Source organism: Cornus florida, unplaced genomic scaffold (assembly GCF_030987335.1).
Source record: "Cornus florida cultivar Cherokee Brave unplaced genomic scaffold, ASM3098733v1 CherokeeBrave_3.0.0_Hap2_Chr11, whole genome shotgun sequence".
In the NCBI taxonomy this organism is placed as follows: domain Eukaryota; kingdom Viridiplantae; phylum Streptophyta; class Magnoliopsida; order Cornales; family Cornaceae; genus Cornus; species Cornus florida.
Window position 1 is genome coordinate 137,249,999 of NW_026775581.1, and position 20,654 is coordinate 137,270,652.

At 35.4% G+C, this 20,654-nt stretch overlaps 3 protein-coding genes across 3 annotated transcripts; 1 reads left to right on the plus strand and 2 right to left on the minus strand.

The window, feature by feature from the left end:
* Positions 1 to 877: 877 nt before the first annotated feature.
* Positions 878 to 15,026, plus strand: LOC132285849 (peptide deformylase 1B, chloroplastic/mitochondrial). The gene is made up of 7 exons (XM_059788076.1): positions 878 to 1,184; positions 1,487 to 1,625; positions 10,422 to 10,614; positions 11,350 to 11,460; positions 12,012 to 12,074; positions 14,444 to 14,573; positions 14,662 to 15,026. Exons 1-6 carry the CDS (start codon positions 974 to 976, stop codon positions 14,540 to 14,542), a joined length of 816 nt encoding a protein of 271 aa, XP_059644059.1. The 5' UTR covers positions 878 to 973; the 3' UTR covers positions 14,543 to 14,573; positions 14,662 to 15,026.
* Positions 1,732 to 3,778, minus strand: LOC132285847 (uncharacterized). Its single transcript, XM_059788075.1, has 3 exons — positions 3,059 to 3,778; positions 2,821 to 2,939; positions 1,732 to 2,714 (listed from the first exon to the last, which is right to left on the minus strand). The coding sequence occupies exons 1-3, from the start codon at positions 3,756 to 3,758 to the stop codon at positions 2,259 to 2,261; spliced, it is 1,275 nt and encodes a 424-aa protein (XP_059644058.1). The 5' UTR covers positions 3,759 to 3,778; the 3' UTR covers positions 1,732 to 2,258.
* A 1,531-nt stretch (positions 15,027 to 16,557) lies between the features above and the next one.
* LOC132285846 (transcription factor MYB61-like) lies at positions 16,558 to 18,559 on the minus strand. Its single transcript, XM_059788074.1, has 3 exons — positions 18,177 to 18,559; positions 17,932 to 18,061; positions 16,558 to 17,755 (listed from the first exon to the last, which is right to left on the minus strand). The coding sequence occupies exons 1-3, from the start codon at positions 18,307 to 18,309 to the stop codon at positions 16,630 to 16,632; spliced, it is 1,389 nt and encodes a 462-aa protein (XP_059644057.1). The 5' UTR covers positions 18,310 to 18,559; the 3' UTR covers positions 16,558 to 16,629.
* Positions 18,560 to 20,654: the final 2,095 nt, after the last annotated feature.

Sequence of the window (20,654 nt, forward strand, 5' to 3'; positions counted from 1 at the left end):
TTTTTAGCTATTGCCATATTATTAGATTCAAGATCAAATTTCAAAAAAACTGGCAACTAAACATCACCTAATTAAAGATAAAATCAGAAATTAAAAATTGTAAAATGCATTTTCCTACTAATTAATCTTCTTTTCTCTTCCTTTTTACCAAACGATGTAACTCTTCCTCCATCCTCCGCCATTTCTACCAAATGGAACACTAGATTTATATACAATGTATCCTATATATTTTACTAGTAAAATAAAGGATAAAATGCATAAAACCCTCATCTACTTTCAATTTATATTAAAAAAATCACTATTGAAAAAAGTTAACATAAAACCCTTCTAAATTGTGATGTTATTATGACACAAATGCCCCTTAATATAAATTTAAGAAAAAAATGTATCTTAATATAAAATTTAAATTAATATAAATAACTCCTTTGGCACACTGGTGTTAACTTTTTTTTTGAAATTTTTTTTTAATGTTGCATTTATAAGAAAATGAAAATACCTTTTTTTTCTTAATTTTTTTATAACAAAAATTTAAATAAAAAAGAAAACCTAAAATGAAAATCATTTTAAGACAACTTAAATTTTCTTAAATTACATTAAAGGGTATTTTTGTCTTATAACTTCACTTTAATGTGTGTATTTTTTTAATTTTTTTAAAATTCTATTATTTAAAAAATTAAAAAGGAAAAAAAGGAAAAAAAAAAAAAAAAACTTTAAAATTTATATTAAAGGGCATTTACATCATTATAAGGGGGTTTTATGTCAACTTTTTTATTTATGAAGGTTTGTTGACAAAAATGAAAAGTAAAGGGCTTTTATGCAATTTGCGCTAAAATAAAAAATAAAAGATAATCCCATTACTTTATATAACGGCAGGGGGCAATGTAGGGCAAATGACGCACCCACTAAGCCACGCCGCTCGCAACTGTTGGTCAGTGGCGCTCGCGTGACCCTTGTTTCTGCCATTCGTGTGATAATGGCTTGTGCGGCTAGGTTGCACTCGTCGCCACTCTCTCACGCTCTCCTCCCATTTCTTTGTCACCGGACTAGTCTTCCCTCTAGTCTCCGCCGATTCACCTCAATCGGCGGTCACATCTCTACCCGAAACCGGTCCCAAGGTCCGTTAATGGCAGTCCAAGCCCAGGCCAAGCGAGGCTTCTCGTTCAAAGGAGTCGAAGTAGCTTCTCGTAAGCAAACTCAACTTCTTCCCTTCTTGGATTCCCTTCTTGGATTGTTACTATGATTTTATTTTATTTTCATCTGAAATAACAATATAACCCTGAATCTCAGTATTCTTATCCTTTCAGACCGAGAAAAAATTTATTTAAATCTCCGTTCGATGGGGCCTTAGTTAGAGTTTTCTAGTTTCCTGAAGAAGGAAATAAAAAAAAAAACGATTTTCAAATTTCTGTTTTTGTTCCCTTTTTGTGTGTTTTATTGGCAAAAACCCAACTGAATTGACTTCATTTATTTATTTTATTTTATTTAGCTGCTGATCTGTACTTTGAAGCACCACTCAAAATTGTGGAATATCCAGATCCTAGACTGAGAGGAAAGAATAAGAAAATTGATACGTTTGATGATAATTTGAAGAAGTTAGCAGATGAGATGTTCGACATAATGTACAAGTAAGGTTTATTTATTACATATTGCTCTGCTAGTATGAGTTTTATTGTAATTTATCACATGTTTGATTTGCTTATGAGAAGAATATTTGTTTCGAGTACTTCAGTTCAGTACCCTTATAGTGGTTTGATGTTTTAACAATAGAGCATTTTTTTATTTTTATTTTTAACCCCAAGGGGTTGGCCTAGTGGAAAAGACTCAGGCCTTGGAGCCTCATGAGGCTTTAGGTATCAAGTTCAATTCCTCCTAGGTGCATAGTTGTTAAAGGCTCAAGGCGCATAAAAGCGCAAATGCCTCCTGGAGCCTGAGGCGCAAGGCGCAAGGTGAGGCGCGCGCCCGACTGAAGCAAGGCGCACGTTGGAAAAAAAAAAAAACCGAAACCCACCCAATAAAGTATTAAAGATGCAAATCATGCAATAGTATATAGAAAGATGTAAAAGTCAACTAAATGAATTACTTAAGTTAAATATTCAACATAAAGATGCCAAAACCAAGTAAATCAAGTACTTGAGTTCAAAACAGTGAATAATCAAACATATTAACATAAAGATGCAAAAGTCAACTAAGGAGAAGTATAAGATAAAACTAAAACAAACATAAACATCATTCTTCCTAAGAAGACAACACCAATGAATCTAAATATCATCCTCGTCATCAATAAGCATAACATCATTTTGATCGTCACTAAATGATTCATAATTCTCAGGATCCTCTTCTATCTCATCTGAATTATCCTCATCCTCATCCACAAGTCGAACTGAAGAACTTCCTGCTCCCTTTGTTGGTAACCGTGAACTAGAACTAGATTTTGATCTAGTAGACCGTTGCGGCCTGCTTGCCTCTCCAATACCAGCAAAATTAGCAACATCACCCCATGTCAATGAATCATCTTCATAGACTAGATCATGTTCTGCATCAGAATCATCCATCCTCCCCGTCAACCACTCGTTGCTCTCATCAATGTCATTTAGTAAAATGGGATCAAGAGTGTCACGCATATTATATCGACGTCTCAATGCTCTATTATATTTGATGAACACTAAATCATTCAACGTTGTTTGAGCGAGCCTATTTCTTTTCTTGTTATGAAGCTGCAATAAATTCAACTTTAACTAGTAAGTATAAAAAATTAAAATTTTAATTTTCAACAATTAAATTACAAACCTAGTTAGTAAATACTAAATAGTATATACTTACATGCTCAAACACGCTCCAATTTCGTTCACAACCAGAAGAGCTGCAAGTAAGGCTTAAAACCTTTATAGCAAACTTTTGGAGAAGTTTTGTTGACTTGCCATAAGCTTCCCACCAATTAGCTATTAAAAAAAAATTAATAATGATGTTTAGCAACTTTAGCTTCATCTTTCTATCGACTCTATTGTCAAAATAATTTTAACACTTAGCTATACTAACTTAATATACTTTACTACTTTACCTGGTCCTCGTGTACTTCTCTGTCTAATAGCAAAGGGATTACCAAAGAGGCCCTCAGCTTTAGAATATAAGGACAGCTCCTCAGTAATTTTGTCTTGGTCTTTGACATCCGGGACTAACCTTGCAATGCATGCATACAAACCCTTTGCAATCTCTTCATCGTCTTCAATTTTCGAATTTGAATAAAAGTATTCTGGGTTCAAATAATAACCTGCTGCATGCAAAGGGCGATGAAGTTGAACATTCCACCTCTTATCAATTATTTCAAAAATATCTGAGTATTTATCTTCTACTCCCCCAAATGATTTTGCAATGGCTTCTTTAGCCCTATCCATAGCCGCATAAATGTATCCCATGGGAGGCTTTCTCTCGCCATCAACTAATCTCAAAACCGGAATAAGAGGACCGGAAACCTTAAGGCTAAAGACAATGTTGTTCCAAAAGGAAGGCATCAAAACATAAGAAGCAACTCTTTTACCGGCTTCCTCTTTCGCCCATTTACTACGATTCCATTCTTCTGAAGTAAACATCTTTCTCAAGTTATTCTTTTGCTTGTGAATACTTGATAATGTGATGAAACATGTAGCAAATCGAGTCTTAGCAGGCCTAAGCAACTCCTTTTTGTGAGTAAAGTTCCTCATAATGTTCAACAACTTTGGTCGCATATAAATATAACTATTCAACTCCACTGCCCTTTGCATTGTTCTAGAGATGGACGGTATTTTCCTAATGTCTTCCAACATCAAGTCTAAGCAATGAGCAGCACATGGGGTCCAATACAAATGTGGGTGTTCTTTCTCTAACATCCTCCCTATTTGAAACCAAACGGAAAAAAGAAAAAATGATATAAAGAGAATGAGTAAATCAAAGTTGATTTAAATTATATATTTGTAAAGAATGTAAACTCTAAAAGTTATAAACATTGAACATTCTTACCGGCATACTTATTGCTTGACTCACTATCTGTGACGACTTGGATGACATTTGCTACTCCAATGCGGTTCACAAATTTATTAAGTAGGTCAAACATCTTGTCACCATCCTTTGAAAAAGAAGAAGTATCTATTGACTCAATAAACATGCTTCCCCTTGGACTATTTACTAGGAAATTAAGCAATGTTCTCCCTCTCTTGTCTGTCCACCCATCTGCCATTAATGAGCATCCAAATTTTGACCACTCCTCCCTATGGTCATTCATCAAAGCATTGGTATTATCCAATTCCTTCTTAAGCAAAGGAACTCTCACCTCATGATAACTAGGTGGTTTCATGCCAGGACCATATTGTCCAATTGCTTCAACAACCTCGGCAAAGCTATCATACTTAACAGCATTGAATGCAATTCCTGCATCATACATCCACCTTGCAAAAGTAGCACACGCTCTTCCTCTCAACTCTTTCTTGCATGCATCATTAATGGCTGTTTGTTTTCCCCCCTCCTTTCTTTTTTGTACCATAATTTCCGGTCTGGGAGTGAAATATAAATCAATCGGTCCCTTTTGCTTTTGCATCTTTGAGGAATTGACACTAGCACTGCCTGCACTAGCTACCCTTTTTCCCCGATTGCTAACTTCCATGACATAATCCTCATCCTCTCCATCAATGAAATTAATCTCATCACTAGGTAACAAATTCATTTGTTCTTTTTCTTCCTTTTTCTTACTCATGTACTCTTTGATTTCTTCTCTAACACTAGATGGGCATCTTGTGCATGCAATCACATTTCTATATCCTCCAGCTAAGTGTTGCTTAGTCCGATAAATACCTCCTTTTGTAACTTTTGCACAGAAGTTACAAGTGACGGCATTTGTATCTTTCGGATTCTCCAAATGTGAGTAATTCCATGCCGGATCCTTTCTTGAACCTTCACTAGGCATCTTTTAAAGTTCAAACTACAATCAAGTTCAATAGAAATTATGTAAGCTGCAAATCAATCTAATTTTCTATAACTATAAGCACCATGATTCATTCTATAACTATAACAACTAAACATACTTTCAATAATAGAACCTAATTATATTATATGAAAATAATATAACAGTAAACGGTTGCTATTTACAATTTGCGATTGTCTTTTATAATTTAGACTTTAGAGTACACTTCACTAATTATTTCATTTTAACATGTTAGAATGATTCAATGGAACAAATACAGGCATACAATTTGGCTGCAATTGTGATTAAGCAAAGTAACTGCAGAATGTGTTGGCTCAAATTGGGAAATAGATCCGTCACAGACTCACAGTCACTCTCTACGTGGAGAGAGCTGATAGATCGGTTTGGAGCTAATTTTTATATATTCAGTATTTCAGTGTTAAGTAACTTAAGTTTGATGTTAATAAATTTGACTTCAATTTGGTGTTAGTTGTTAACTGGACAACTTCTTCTCTCTATCAGTCTATCTCTCTGTATTTGGTATTTTGGTGTTATGTAAATTCTGTATAGATTAGAAGCTTTGTATTCCTCTGCAAATTTTACAAGAAAATCAATTAAATACCTTCTGATTTCAATAATTTTTTTTTTTTTTTTTTGGGTAACCCGTAACCAAGAAAAAGAATTACATTCTATCTGTCACATACAGGCTACAACAATCCAAAAAAAAATAAAAAATAAAATAGCAAGTTTAGCAACTGTTATTTTAAGATTAAAATAGCAACATAATAAATTTGTCACAGTCCAGAGTCTCCACTCTCCTCTCCCCGGGCCCTTCATCAATTCCATCCATATATAACAATTTCTTTTCATAAAAAAAAAAAAAAAAAACATGTGATCTTAATTGGTCATCAATTCCTAAATAAAAGAAAACTTAATATATGAATTAATCTATAAAAGTAAAAAGTTTCTTTGAACAGAGTCCAGAGTCAAGAAAAAAAATAAAATAAAAAAATAGAGAAAAAAAAGAAGAATAATAAAAAAAAAAAACTGCCAAACTCGACTCTACAGTCGGTCGAGAGAAGAAAAGAAGAAGAAAAGAAAAAAAAAAAAAAAAAAAAAAAAACTGAGACAGATCACAGATCCGAGAAGAGAAGGAGAGAAGAAGAAGAGAAGGAAGAGGAGAGAAGAAGAAGAGAAGAAGAAGAGAGAAAAGAAGAAGAGAGAGAACGTACCGGCAGAGTCGCGGCGTCGTCGACGGCGTAGATCCAGCAGATCTGACACAGATGACAGATCCGAGACCGAGAGTAACTGTTGTCCAAGTCGTCGCCTCTGTGACCTCTGTCTCCGACTTTGTTTTGGTGTTTGTTCTTCTTTTGTTTTTTGTTTTTTTAATGTGGTAACAATGTGTTACAAAAGTAATAAAATAGAAACAATAAAATAATAAAACAAATCAATAAAGTCAATAAACAAACAAAAGTTACAAAAGAAAACAGTTAAAATATTACAACTTCCATCAGGCGCGCCTTTATATCGCCTTTAGCCTTGCGCCTGTAGAGAAAAGGCGCTCGCCTTCTGCAACCCATGCGCCTTAAGGTTCTAGAGGCGCTGAGATGGCGCCTGGAGGCGCCTTGCGCCTCAGGCGCCTTTGACAACTATGCCTAGGTGCGAGGAATTCTTTGGGGCCACCACCGTGGACATAGTCCGAGCCTTACCCGATACGTGTGGGGTCCCCTTGCACGGGTCCCGTGGATTTGTCAGGACACCCGTTATCGAAAAAAAAGAAAAAAAAAAAAAAAATAGAACATTTTTCAGACATTTATGCAGTTCACTTTGTGGGTTGTTCGAATTTCCAGTCATTGTACGGACTAAATGGATCAGTCTCTATATTTTCATCTAAATAATTTGTAAGAATATTGATTTGTTTAAAAACTTCAAAGATAACTTATTTATATTAGATTTTCAGTTGAGGTTAAGTATAAGTGCATGTTTGGGATTGCTTCTCTACAGCTAAAAAGCACTTTGGTTTTTAAAAACTGAGGTTAGATGTGTTTGGTGGCTAAAAAAGTGCGTTTAGGCCGTAGAGATTTCCTAAAAATAAGCATGCTTACGTGAAGCCAGAAATTGTAGCGTTTGGAATTGTGTTTTAGGCAGAGTTAGGTAACTACTTTTTTTTTTTTGACAATTTAATCCCTCAAATTTTTTTTTTTTTTCGTAGTTACTAGTTGGTACTCACACACACATGCCTCCACTGAGGCTTAAATCCCTCACTTTTCTTTATAAATACAATTTTATCTTCGCATTGTATCTAATAAACCACGCAGACACTATAGCCTGCTTAGAGTGAAAATTTTAAACTATTCAAATTTTCAGTTGTAATGTGTATTTAAATTAGTTTTATAACTCGTAATCATGCAATGTTAACCATCAATTATGTCATGTGAATTAATATCATACAACATTGTTATTAGTGTATGTCTAATATAGTAAATTAGTAATTAAAGTGATTTAAACAACATTGTTACCATACAAATTTAAACATGCTTCAAGTATAAAAAGTGTTTTTTAAAATGCATAACCAAAAACATAAACATGCTTTTTATCGACAACAATTTTGTAGCAATTCTACTGTTAAAAGCGCTTTCATTTCGTTATTCTAACAGCAATTCCAAATGGGCTCTAAGTATGTACTTGCATCAAGTACTACAACAACAACAACCAAAGCCTTTTTTCCAACTACTTGGGGTCACTACTAGTGCGTCTATTTATTGTCATGACTGTTGTGACAGTCGATAAGGTTTAAACTTTTCAGGAAAAACTTCAAATTGGGAGGGTGATCCTCTCGGTGAATTGACCGCACCCCAAACCCACACATGTGAACAAACAGAGTATGTTAGGGAACTTGAAAGCTGTATCCAAGGTCATGGTATGTTATCACATCGTTCTTTACTAACTATGTCATTCTTCCTAACTGGTGCACTTAAAGGTAATCTGTACGCATGTCAAAATTATCTTAACTGATCTTCTCTCATTTCATCTCCAATTGTTGCTGCTCCAACCATCTCACGAATATGATCATTTCTACTTATACCACAAATCCATCTCAACATTCACATTTCAGTTAGACTAGCGGCTTTACATTTTGTCCCATAGTTGTTCACCAAAACTTCCCTTTCAATCTTAACGGAACGCACCAATCACACAATATACTAAATGCACTCCTCTATTTAACTCATCCTACCTTGATTTATATTAACATTATCTCTAGTTTATCCTCCATTGTGATTAATTGAACCTAAATAATGAAAATTTTTACTTTTTTTTTTACCTCGGGATTCCTAATAGGGTTAAGTGCAGAAAACCCCCCTGTAGGTTAGGTTTTGTGCAGAATGGATCCCTCCTTTTTAAACTTGAGCATTTCAGTCCCTGTTTTTCTAAAAAATGTGCAAATAATCCCCTCTGACCACTTTTTGACAAAAAGTAAATATGAAAATCCGATATTACCCTTTTTCCTCCCATTTTGCAATTTCTCTCTTCCTCTCTCATGTCTTATTTCTCTCTCTATACTATTATACACACACTGCAATCCACCAACCCACCACTGCCGCCCATTAGCTCTGTTTCTCTACCCGCTACCACCACCATCACCATCCTGCAAATCCCATTCAATATATACATATAAACACTAGAAATCCCATTCAAAACTGTACCCGTTTTGTGCAATCAATAGCATCCTAATCGGCATGCTCAACATGTGAGCATTGCCTTGTCTTCAGCACACCAAAAAAGGCCTTTGGTAGAGGGGTTTGATTTGAGGGGTAGTGTAGGGAGAAATTAAAAAATAAAAAATTTGCAGGTTCATCTCCATGGCTTCTCTGCCGCCCTAACCACCTTTCAAGCTGCTTCGGTTCTTCAACACCATTCAGTTTTCGGCTCCTTCGAGGACCACCCGAGACACCTCCACACCAAACAACCTGAATGCAGTTCGCCGGGCATGGGTCTCTGTAGCTTGGTGCTTCGGTTTGATTGTTGCGGTTTGGTCGGAGCTGATCACCGGAACTAGAACTGAAGTTTGCTGGACGGTTGGATCATTGTATCTATGTGTTGTCGCCAGAGAAAGCATGCAGGCCACAGTACTGCTTGGATGTGGTTTGCCATTACCTCTGCTTCTATTTTTTTTTTTTTGGGAATCTCAAAACTCATATTTGGGTGCCAAAGGGCTGGCCTTGTATGTGTACCCATCATCCCATTTGATCCTTATTTTGCCCAAAACAACCATCACCACCTTGTTAGAGTTCTCTCACAGACAAAACTCAAAGCTGCTATAGCACACAGTCATTTTAGAGAGAGAAATTGGGAGGGAGAGAGCATGGGGCAAAACGGTTATTTTACATGGCCTACATTTTATATATTAATTTATTCTACTGATATGAGGACATTATAGTCATTTTAAGTCTCGAGGGGGGTATTTGCAACAAATTGATAGTATAGGGGGGTTTTACACTACACAAGGACTTATTTGCACTATATCAATAGTAGAGAGGGGTTTTTGCACTTGTCCCTTCTTAATAATTACCACCTCGTTTATATTTCTAGAATTGCTAAAGTTACACTCCATGTATTCAATTTTATTCTTTTTATCTTAAAACATATTTATTCTAGAGTTTCCTTCCAAATCTCTAGTTTGGCATTGACTACTTCTCTAGTTGCATTGAATAAACAATATCATTGGCAAATAGAATACACCATAAAACTTATCTTGAGTGTGTTTTGTCAGTTCATCCATAACTAAGGCAAACATGTATAGGGTTAATGCTGACGCTTGATGTAAGTCTACAGTAATTAGAAATTCGCTTGTTTCCCCTACCCTCGATCCAAACCATATTTATACCACAACTATAGATGTCCTCTATTGTGTCAATATATTCCTTTGTGACTCCTTTCCTTTGCGAAGTTACCAAATCATAGTGATTAGTGGCACTAAAACCTCTTCGTCTTTTGAACATCATCACAAAAGTTATAAATGGACAGTCAAGCTATATCACAAGTTACCTACTAGTAAGGGTAGCAACTCTCACGTGTTCACGAGCCTACACGAATTGAGCCAAGTGTTGTTCAATTCACATTTTAGCTTAAATATACAGATCTAATATAAATAGTGCCTTATAACTTTTTTCAGTGTTAAATGGTATCCAATCTTCTGCACTTCATGCAGGTGTGCTGCTACTAGAAGTTTGTTTCCTCTCTTTCTTTTCTCTTTTTCCTTTTAAAAACTGTGTCTTGATTATCAAGTTGGTCAGGACTATGAGGGTTCCAAAAAACCAAATAATGATGATTCTTTGCTATATATTAATTAGATCCCCTCACTTATCAAAAAAAATATATATATTAATTAGATCCCCTCATAATACCATTTTTAGTTATTTTATGCTTATAAAAGAATTTTGGTATTTACAGGAATGTGAACAATACTTGTTGGCTTCCTTGTCCACAGAACTGATGGCATTGGGCTCTCAGCTCCACAAGTTGGAGTTAATGTGCAACTGATGGTGTTTAACCCAGTTGGTGAACGTGGTGAGGGAGAGGAGATTGTTCTTGTAAACCCAAGAGTCAACAAATATTCAAAAAAGGTGGTGCTTTTCAACGAAGGGTGCTTATCTTTTCCAGGGATCTATGCTGATGTGGAGGTACTAAAAATACTAACTGTTCTCTATGCTGTCAATCCTTTTGAGGCTGAAATTAATACAGGGTTGGCCAACAAGGATGGCTCATTTGAGTATTCAACTCTCTTTGGTGTAGATCCATACTTTTTCCTCTCTATTGAAGATGCAGTGACAGTCTTCCTGTAGATTTCTGAATGATGCTTTATACATAGACATTCACACACTCATAAAAGTAGATATGCAGAAGCATGTATTAAAAACTGTTTATTGGCCACATTTGTGGATGTCTCTTGCTTATGTTAATCATGGTTGACTGTGATCCAAAATATGTCAGTAATGGTATTTATTCCCAGTCCTTGGCTAGGGTGAAAAATGCTTGAATCTGTTCAAATATGATAGCAGATGAGGTTTTCTACTTCTGAGATAGGTGAAAAGTGAAAACCCTTTTTCCACCATATTCCAGTTGATTTAAATTATAATTTTTATATCTTTAAAGAATAATAATATCATAGGTTATACGATTATATAGTATATATTATATTTAAAAGTGCAGGACATGTCTATATATACCTGTGTCGTTGTTTTGGACGCATTTCAGTCTAACTCTTCATATCCTAATAGGAGTCAAGGTGGCCCAATACTTAGACACACACTTGCATCTGATTCACATATCCAAATCTATTCACAAAGGTCCTTAGTTACACATATCAGAATGCATGTGAGCTATTCTTTGGACTATCTCTCTTTTTAACCTTGCAGAGACCAGAAGCAGTAAAGATTGATGCAATGGACGTTACTGGTGCAAGATTTTCAGTTAGCTTGTCCGACCTTCCTTCACGCGTTTTCCAGCATGAATTTGATCATTTGCAGGTTCCTTCTTCAAATTCCAATATCCTTGTGCTGGTTATGAAACATAAATAGTCCTAAAATTTCTGGCGAAATAAATGTGGAACTGACAGTTGCAAACTTAAGCTTGTTTAGTTCTGATGAATTCTCTCTCGAAAGATTTTCTCTTAAGGACATTTAATTTTGTAATAGCAGGTCAGATGAGATCTGCACACATGCTTGAACATTGGAAACAAGAAAATTGTATCATAAATTTTTTAGATTTAGCTGTAGCTGTTTTTATTGGCTTGTAGTTTGTGGTCAGGGTTATCCTAATAATTCCCAATCATATTTGGGACGTTAAGCGTCCGGTAACAACAATGTTCCTATACATCTGGATATGTTTGCAAATATAGCTGATTGATGGCCTGGTCCAGCAATGTAGATTGCATTACATCTGAAATGGATATGAGGAAATAAAATATAAAACAAGCCTTTAGGTAGCCTACAAGTACGTCAGGGGTTGATTTTTTCTTAGGTCCCATTTCCTGGATCACCTATAAAATTTATTTCTAAGATGGCTCATGAATTTTCAGGGAATTCTTTTCTTCGACAGAATGACGGAAGAAGTTCTTAACAGTATCCGTGCAGAACTACAGGTGAGTTAAAGCATGTCTAGATTTGTCGCATTCTAATCTCTTTGTAGTGTATGATAATGTATATGTTCTTAATCTAAAATTGGTGAACATTGATTGCTAGAATACTGTCCTTAGTGCATAAAAAACATAATTTCACCATAATAATTTGTAGGATTCTTTTGTTGATTGTAGAACTTTTATTTGGGGTTGTGCAGAGGAAAACTAGTCCAAAATACTAATTTTTATTTGTCTAGGACAAAACTTCTGATAAATCTAATATTCTGGTGGTTATCTTTATACTTTACGGAGTTTTTGAGTGAGTTATATTTCTATAATTCACTAAAGATGTTTGCGAAAAGCATACAAACTTAGAACTTAGAAGGTGACATTTAATAAAGAGTAATTCTATTGCGAGGTAACTTGCGTGAGAACACTCAAGAGCTCCCCCCTTTCAGCGTAGGATCCAGCAATTCTCGAGTGATTCTCGAGATTGGAAAGAAAGAGTGTCACCATGATAAACGACATTAGACCAAATAAAATAATAGTATTATAAATACTACTGTATTATTTCTTCTTCATCTAAAGATAAACTCAAAACTGAGGCAAACACACTCCCTCTCTCTAAAATCCTATTTCTTCTTTGTCTCTCTCAAACAGAAAGCTCTCTCTGCCTGCAAAACCTCTCTTTTTTTTTCTCTCTCTTAAAAGCCTCCATCTCTAAACCCATTATTTCGGGTTTAAGAAGTACGAGGACTGCAAAATTCAATTCAACACAAAGGTACTCAAAAACCAGAACCAGACAATTGAATCGTTGCCAGAAAATTGCCCGGACATCAATGCTGGCAAATTTCCTCGGCTGAAATACTATTATTTCATTGATGGGTTTTTTTCCCAATTTTTTTCTTAGTTTATTTATTTATTATTATTATTATTTTTTTCCAATTTCACTGAAATTGTCAAAAAGATCTTAATCATGCTGGTTGTGAATGACTATGGAGAGAGGTCTCATGGATTTTATTTCATGGGAGAGGGTTCTGTAGAGAGAGAAACTGAGGAGAGAGAATTCCCCAAAAAGAAGAAACTGAGGAGAGCGAGAATGAATTTCCTCGTTTTTTGGGTCTAGTATATATTTTTTTATTTTATTCCCCAACGGGTTTGTTTGAGAGATGTCTTCACTTCAAATCTCGAGAATTGCTATATCCTACGGCTGAAATGGGGGATCTCGTGATTGTTCTCACGTAAGTGACCTCGCAATAACATTAGTCTTTAATAAAAAGCATTTTGATTCATGTGCAAGACAATAAACATGGTTGTTCTTACCAAAAAATTAAACATTGTTGTTCTTTAACATCTCTTCTAGAGTTTGAAACTTTTGACAGTCCTTGCTTATGCAGAAGAAACTGGGGGTTTCTTACTTGGGGGAAAAACAAGAGGGTTTGTTGTTATTTGAGTGGACTAGTAGATGGCACACATGATGCTTGTAAAACAACAGGGACTGATTCTTCTAATTTGTTCTTTTTTGGGACAAATAGGATTCGTGTCTTTTGAGGATGATAGAGACCAAATATAGTCTTAACTGATTTTTTTTTTCCTAGTTGGTACTCACACATGCATGCCTCCAGGCCCTCCACCGAGACTCGAACCCCTAACCTCTCTTTGAGAAGTAGGGGCTTGGTACCGCGAGGCCACTGGCCTGTTGGTAGTCTTAACTAATTGATTATTTGTGACTGATGTTACAAAAATCTCTCAAGTACTAGATATACACAAGTGTAATAAAGGGTAATATTAGAAATAAAGGTTGGCCAGATCAAGAGGCCACTCACTGAGAATAAGGAAAACCTATGGTTTATATTGTACTTGCAGATATCAAGAATTTTGAATAAAATTGGAGCTGAGGTGATATGTTTGGAACATTGGCAAATGCAACTGTGTATGTTATTTTTAATTGCATAACATGTTAAACATACCATGGTCCTTTTTTTGGTGCAATACCTCCTTGTAATTCTTCAGCAAACCAAAAATTATACACACGTGCACGTATAATAAATATTAATTGTTTGCTGTGAGGTTCTTCATTCTGCCGGTACTGAAGATCCTAGAACAGCATTTAGGTGCTGTATAGTTTGTAGTTTTGAAGTATTTTTGTTGCTTTTGAGAACCTAAATAAGCAATGTTGGCTTTCAACAGCAAGAAAGTAATTTAAATTTATCCAACTGATGCCTTGCAGTAATGCTCTGCTGAATCCATCTCTAAAGTTCTGTTACTCAAATATTTTCCTGTTTAGTTTATGATGAGGATATGTAATGCATATTGAAAGGACTATGGCTTCTTGTTGCAATGAAGTAGGAAAAACATATTAAGGTGGTTTGAAGCTTTTATACTGTTGACAGGCCTTGGAAAAGAAGTACGAGGATGAGATGGGAATTCCAAGCCCTGAAAGAGTAGATACCCGCCGAAGAAAGGTGGCTGCCGGCTTTGGAAAATCATGAATTAAGATAGAGGCTTCAGCAGATGCATCAGGTTTCAAATAGAAGTAAATCAGCACTTCAGATGTAGTTTGTTTGTGCTTTCTTTGGCTTGATTTTCTTTTTTAATTATATATATACAGGAGCATAAGCACAGATTGAACACAAGTATTATGGATTGTGGCGGGTGCCTTGGACGATTCATTTACAAGAAGTTGGCATCAGAGAGATTCGTTTGTTCATTTGTATTTGGTAGTGTTATTTATAAATGGCGTTTATTATTCTGGTTCTGAACGTTTAATAGGTTACAACTAGATGACCTAAATTCAAGTTGCCCAGATAATAATTGTAGTGCTTTAGCACATCTATTTGCTTTGAGAATGAGGCAATAGTTTTTTAAAACCCAATTCCATGTGACAGATTTTCCTAATGGGCAGGTTTGGTGTTTGGATTTGGAATTGAAGGAACTTTAGTTCAAAATTTATAGTAAATTTTCTCTAATTTCAAATTCAAAGGTGTTATGTAGCATTAAAAACATGGTGTTTCTGACTTATGCTGTTGGAATGATATATATATATATATGCCTGAATGTGTAAAAATGTTATCGCAACTTCAATAATACGCATGGAATAATAAAACCAGGGTCTTTTAATAAGCTTGACACTTGTTCGGGTCACAATAGAAATAGAATGGATCGGTAAGGATAGGATTTTAAATTTCTAAATTCTAAATGTTTTGAAATTTGAGAACAAAAGTCGAAAGCAATTTTTTCGTCTACAATGATGACTTGATCTCATTGTCAAATTAGATTTACATGCTCTAACTGATATGGATATTGATGTTTTGACATAGAAGCTGAAGAAATTGCTTAAAATTCACGGAACTTTCGAGTTTCAACTCCGTTGTGAATAATGTTAAACAAATTTCTATTTACGTCTTAATTGTGTGCAGGCTTAAAACCATGATGGATGACTGACTTTGTTTCTCTCTATTAAAAAAAGGACTTTATGCTTCACCACCATTCAATGAAGAAGTTTCCCACTAATTGCATCTCTATCATAATTGAATTTTAAAAAACAAAACTCTACCTTTCAAATTGGAAATGGATGTTCCTAACGTTCAATGTCGATGACAAAATCCTTGAATTTGAAAAAGCAAAACCCTAGCTTTTGAATTGAAAATGGATGTTTCTAAGCATTTAACTATTGGACGTCATCAATTTTCAAATTGTGACGGTTCTTAAATAATGTTGGAATGCATCTCTTGAACAGGTCCGAATCCTCTCTACTTTTTTGAATGGTCCATATCAGACCACACATCACCATCCAAACAACTAAGAACCCTACACGTAGAGCAGAGGAGCTGGTCCCCCTAGTAAATTTGTGTACGGCATGGATTTGTTTGGCAGCTCAGTGTCGTGAATCTGGACCATTGGTTTTTCTGCTTCCGTACAAATAGCTTCTCCCCAGTCTCACACGATAGAATTGGAAGTTTCTTTGCTTTACAAGCCCCCTTCTTGGAAAAAAGGTTGAAATGCCATTGGGAAGTTGGATTGACATGGACACTGCTTGTGCGTGCGGACCATGATAGACTGGTGGTCTCCATCTCCTTGTACGGACTAGTTGGTGAGATAATTCATTCATTTATTTATTTATTTTTTTATTTTCAAGTAAATGACTACTACAGTAACAATTACTAGAAAATATTTGATTGTTTTTCTTTCTTTTTGGCAATTTAAGTAAAAACGTTTGATTGTTTACGAAACAATGATGAGGTTGGGTGTTGGAGCTCCCGTAATATTATAGATGTGTACACACTGCCAAAGTAAAGAAGAAGCACAGGGTAGTAAATTGTAACAAAGAGAGATTGTTTTGCTCACAAAAGATTAATTATATAATAAAACAGAGAATCAGAAAAATGTTTGTATGAAGAGAGATCACCCATATATATACAAGATAAAAAAATTCTGCGGAATACAAACAAACCTGTAATGACAAACATGATGTTTTGCAAGGCTACCTCGGATTAAAAAAACAGAAAAAAAAAGAAAAAAAAAAAAAAATCTGCAATTCATCGATCAATTCCACCATGTAATTGGTGAGAAACATGAGCTAAATTTCGCCTTGTAAAGGCTCGTGTTCCTGCTGCTGGTTATGGGGCCACATGACACTACCCAGACTATTGGTTTCTGATTTTATCTGGTGATTGTATAGAAGTTGTGGGGTTTGATTCATCTGCAAAGTGGCTGCTGTAGCCATGAAATATGGGCTCTGCACATATTCTGACCATTTCGTGTCTTCCTGTCCTCCTCCTTCGCCTTCCAACAGATGACGGACTAATTGGTCGCCGCCTTTCCTATTCGATGTGCTACAATCTGCTAATCCCCATGTGAAGCTGCTGTTGCTGTTGCTGCTGTTGTTGATGTTAATGTTGTCAAAGAAATTGGTGTTGTTCGTCTGCAACTCACTGCTACTGCTACCGCTGCTGGAGGCTGCAGCTTCCCAGTAACTCATGCTATGGGAACCCATTGAGGAATTATTATTAGTACTATTATTGGAGAGATAAGAATTGGAATGCTTGAATGGCGTAGGCGTAGCAGGAGCAGGGAGGATTGAGCTGTAATTAGAAATTCCATTGGAGGTACTCATGATAAGCTCTGTATTCATGTCCAATGTGTTGCCACTCTGAGCAAACCAGGAGGTTGAGTTTGGGTTTGGGTCCATTGAGAACCTGGAGGCAATATTGGATGATGCATAATTCAATTGGTGAAGGGGAAAAGAAGAAACAAAATCCGAAGGGTGGAGGCAGGTGGAGGTGAGGGCTTGGAGGTGGTGGTGGTGGGAGGAGGTGGGTACATGCCTATCCAGGAAGGAGTCAATGGTTAATATTCCCTTGGAATCGTCCGGAGGACTTGCCGGTACTTGGAGTTGGTGGTGGTAGTTCACTTGTGCTGCAGCAGCGATTGAAGATGTTAGGAAAGCCTTTTCGGGTTTTGAATTGGCTACCTTGCGCAGGTTCAATTCATTGGATGCTGGCCCCAATGGTGAGACTCTCTCTTGGGGGGTGTTGGTGGTGGTGGGAAGCTGCTTGTCTTCTCCGTTTTCGAGCTCGGAGAGGGGTTTGTGAGTGGTGGGATCAATGCCTCTCTGTCTCAGCTTCTTCTTTAAGCTAGAGTTCCAAAGGTTCTTTATCTCGTTGTCGGTTCTTCCCGGCAACTGTACTGCTATTTGGGACCATCTGACCACAAAATTAAAAACCCAATGAATGAATGAATGTCCACTGAATGCCCAAATAAAATGACAATGACAAAGGAAAGAAAGCATATGGTATCTTGAAGATATAAACACACACATATATACAGAAAATCAAAATAAAACAGTAGTAGCAGCAGCAGCAGAGGAAGCAAATTAAACCTATTCCCCAAAAGTGCATGGAGTTCAATGATACGGTCCTCTTCCTCTTGGGAGAATGTGCCTCTCTTCAAATCAGGCCTCAAGTAGTTAATCCACCTCAATCTGCAGCTCTTCCCACACCTTTGCAAACCTGTAAATACAATTAAGTACCACACATCATCAAATTAAACACAATTAATTAGTGGACTACTAAAGAATTATTCGATGAATCAGCGGAAGAGAAATATATATATATACATACATACCAGCCTGTTTTGGGACAGAACTCCAGCAGCCATGACCATACTTGGTGATATACCTCAAGAGCTTCTCATCTTCCTCTGGAGACCACAAACCTTTCCTTAGCTTCTGCTTGTAACAGCACGAGTGTCTTCCCATTTTGGAAGGAAGACCCACCACTGCCCTGCTCTGCTAATTCAAGCAGATATTATCCCCACCTCACTTGCCAAATTGCAACTTTTCTTTTCTTTTCTTTTTTATAATTTGGTTGCAATCTGACAGTAATGGGAAAGAAAAAGTGTGAATTGTTTTTTGCTTTCTTGGAGGAGCGTTATGCTTGAAAAAATGTAGGCACAGAGAGAGAGATTTTGATAGAGAAGGCTGGGAAAATTAAGTAGCAGATGAGAGAGGAGGCTGAATTATAACACGAGAAAAAGTCACAATCCTTTTTTCTTTTTTATGGTGGGGTAGGGTAATAATGCTTTTTTATGTTTAAACTATGATTTTCTTCTCATCTGATTTTCTCGTGCTATCAAATGAATAAATACTGAGGCCCGTTTGACATGTGTTTTTGGACTACTACCTGAGTGTCAATTTTGATAATAAAAATATATTTGATGTGGAATTATTTTATTTTACATAATATTAAAATACTTCGTGAATAGTGGTTCTAAACTAAAATACCAAAAAAATATTTTTTCTTGTTTTGACAATTGTTTACCGTCCAAAACTATAACTGTGAATATTTTTGTTTTCAACACTTTCACAACAAAATATCGTTCCCAAGCGTGCTTCTAATATTTTTCAAAAATACTCCCTACAACAAAAACACTGTTTCTGTTTTAACTAAAAACAAATCGCTTGAAACAAAGTGCATACCAAACAGACCCGCGGATACAGACACATGTACAGTCATACGCATCTTAAAAGAAATTCTAAGGATCTCTCTTTTCTTTATGAACAGTAATTTTTTGCAGGAGTGGTAAAAACGATAGTAGTAAGGAAAAAAAAAAAAAAAAGGAATCCAGACAAGAAGGTACATCCAAAAACATTGGCAGGAACATAAAAAAAAAAAAAAAGAGAACATTCGAACACACCATGACACGAGGCCTCTCGCTACCAGTATTTCATTCATTCAACTGAATATACTGTTATTTCCGTACTTAGGTTTAGTAAATCCTATATTTGACCTCAGACTACTCCTATATCGGCGTGTCTGGTTCACACTTGCATACTAAATGGAAGATCTAATAACAGAACTTCTCATGGGTACATATGCACACATTGTACAATTATATATTCTTTTTCTCTGAGAAGTTTTGATTCTCAAAGAGATGATGATAAATTCTAGAGGGATTTTTTTTTGACACTTCTTCCAAATTATTACCACATTGAAAAGTGTCATCATTGCCTGATACATTTTAATGAAATGGTATCTTCCTTAGAGAGTGTGTGTGTGTGTTTTTTATTTATTTATTTTTATTTTCTTTTTGGCTGAAAATCATTTTATAGTTACAATCTACTCCAGTGCTAAAAAAGAAATTTCAAAAGTCTTACTTTATTTTTTCTTGAAAGTAATAAAATAAGTATTATAACAAGAAATAGATATATGAAATAAAAATTTCTATGTACCTAGTAAAATAAATAAATAAATAATTCAAATAGACGTGTATACTCACAATATTATTTGAAATTGAACACTCAACCTTAATTCGAAAAGAAGAGATCATACTACCTGCATAATTAGTCTATGATGTATCTGCAAATTCTCACCCTTCCCCTCTTGCCCTTGGACACAAATTTATTGGTTTTAGATTCATAAGACACAACAAATTAACATTATCTCTACAATTTTAAAATCAAAACGTGAGAAGTACATTAACTACATTAATTTATAACATTACTGCATGAAAAAGTAAACAATAATAAAATAATAAATATTAAATAAAAGGATTGATTTTGTCTCGGGAATTAGTTTAATTTTTGTCAATGATTAGAATGGTAGCATGATACTTAAAATAATACTCTGAAACTTATATCTAATTAAAATAATTACTCATTTAACGAGTCATCAAGTATAAAATAAACAAAGTAGAAGATATAGAGACAATCCTATTTCTACAATATTCTTGAACCCTACCCCATTATATAGAATTGATTCACCATTGTATCCTCTAGTCCTTGATGTTCCCCATATTTTCTCAGGGACCCCTCCTCTAGAAATAAATATGAACCTTTATGGGGACTGGGGACTGAAAATAAATACTTATAATCCTCTTTTTGACCTTTTGTTTACTATATTCATTAAGATGACTTAAAATTAAGTATTTGAGACTTTAATTTCATTAATGAAATGAAATAATAATTGGGGAAAAATTTGACATTTATCAGATAGGTCAGAATCATCAGTTGTCTATCCTATGACGTGTTCTAGTTACGAATTTTTTCACAAATCTAAAAATTTTTAAAAGGCCAAGTTTATAATCATAACATCGATCATATTG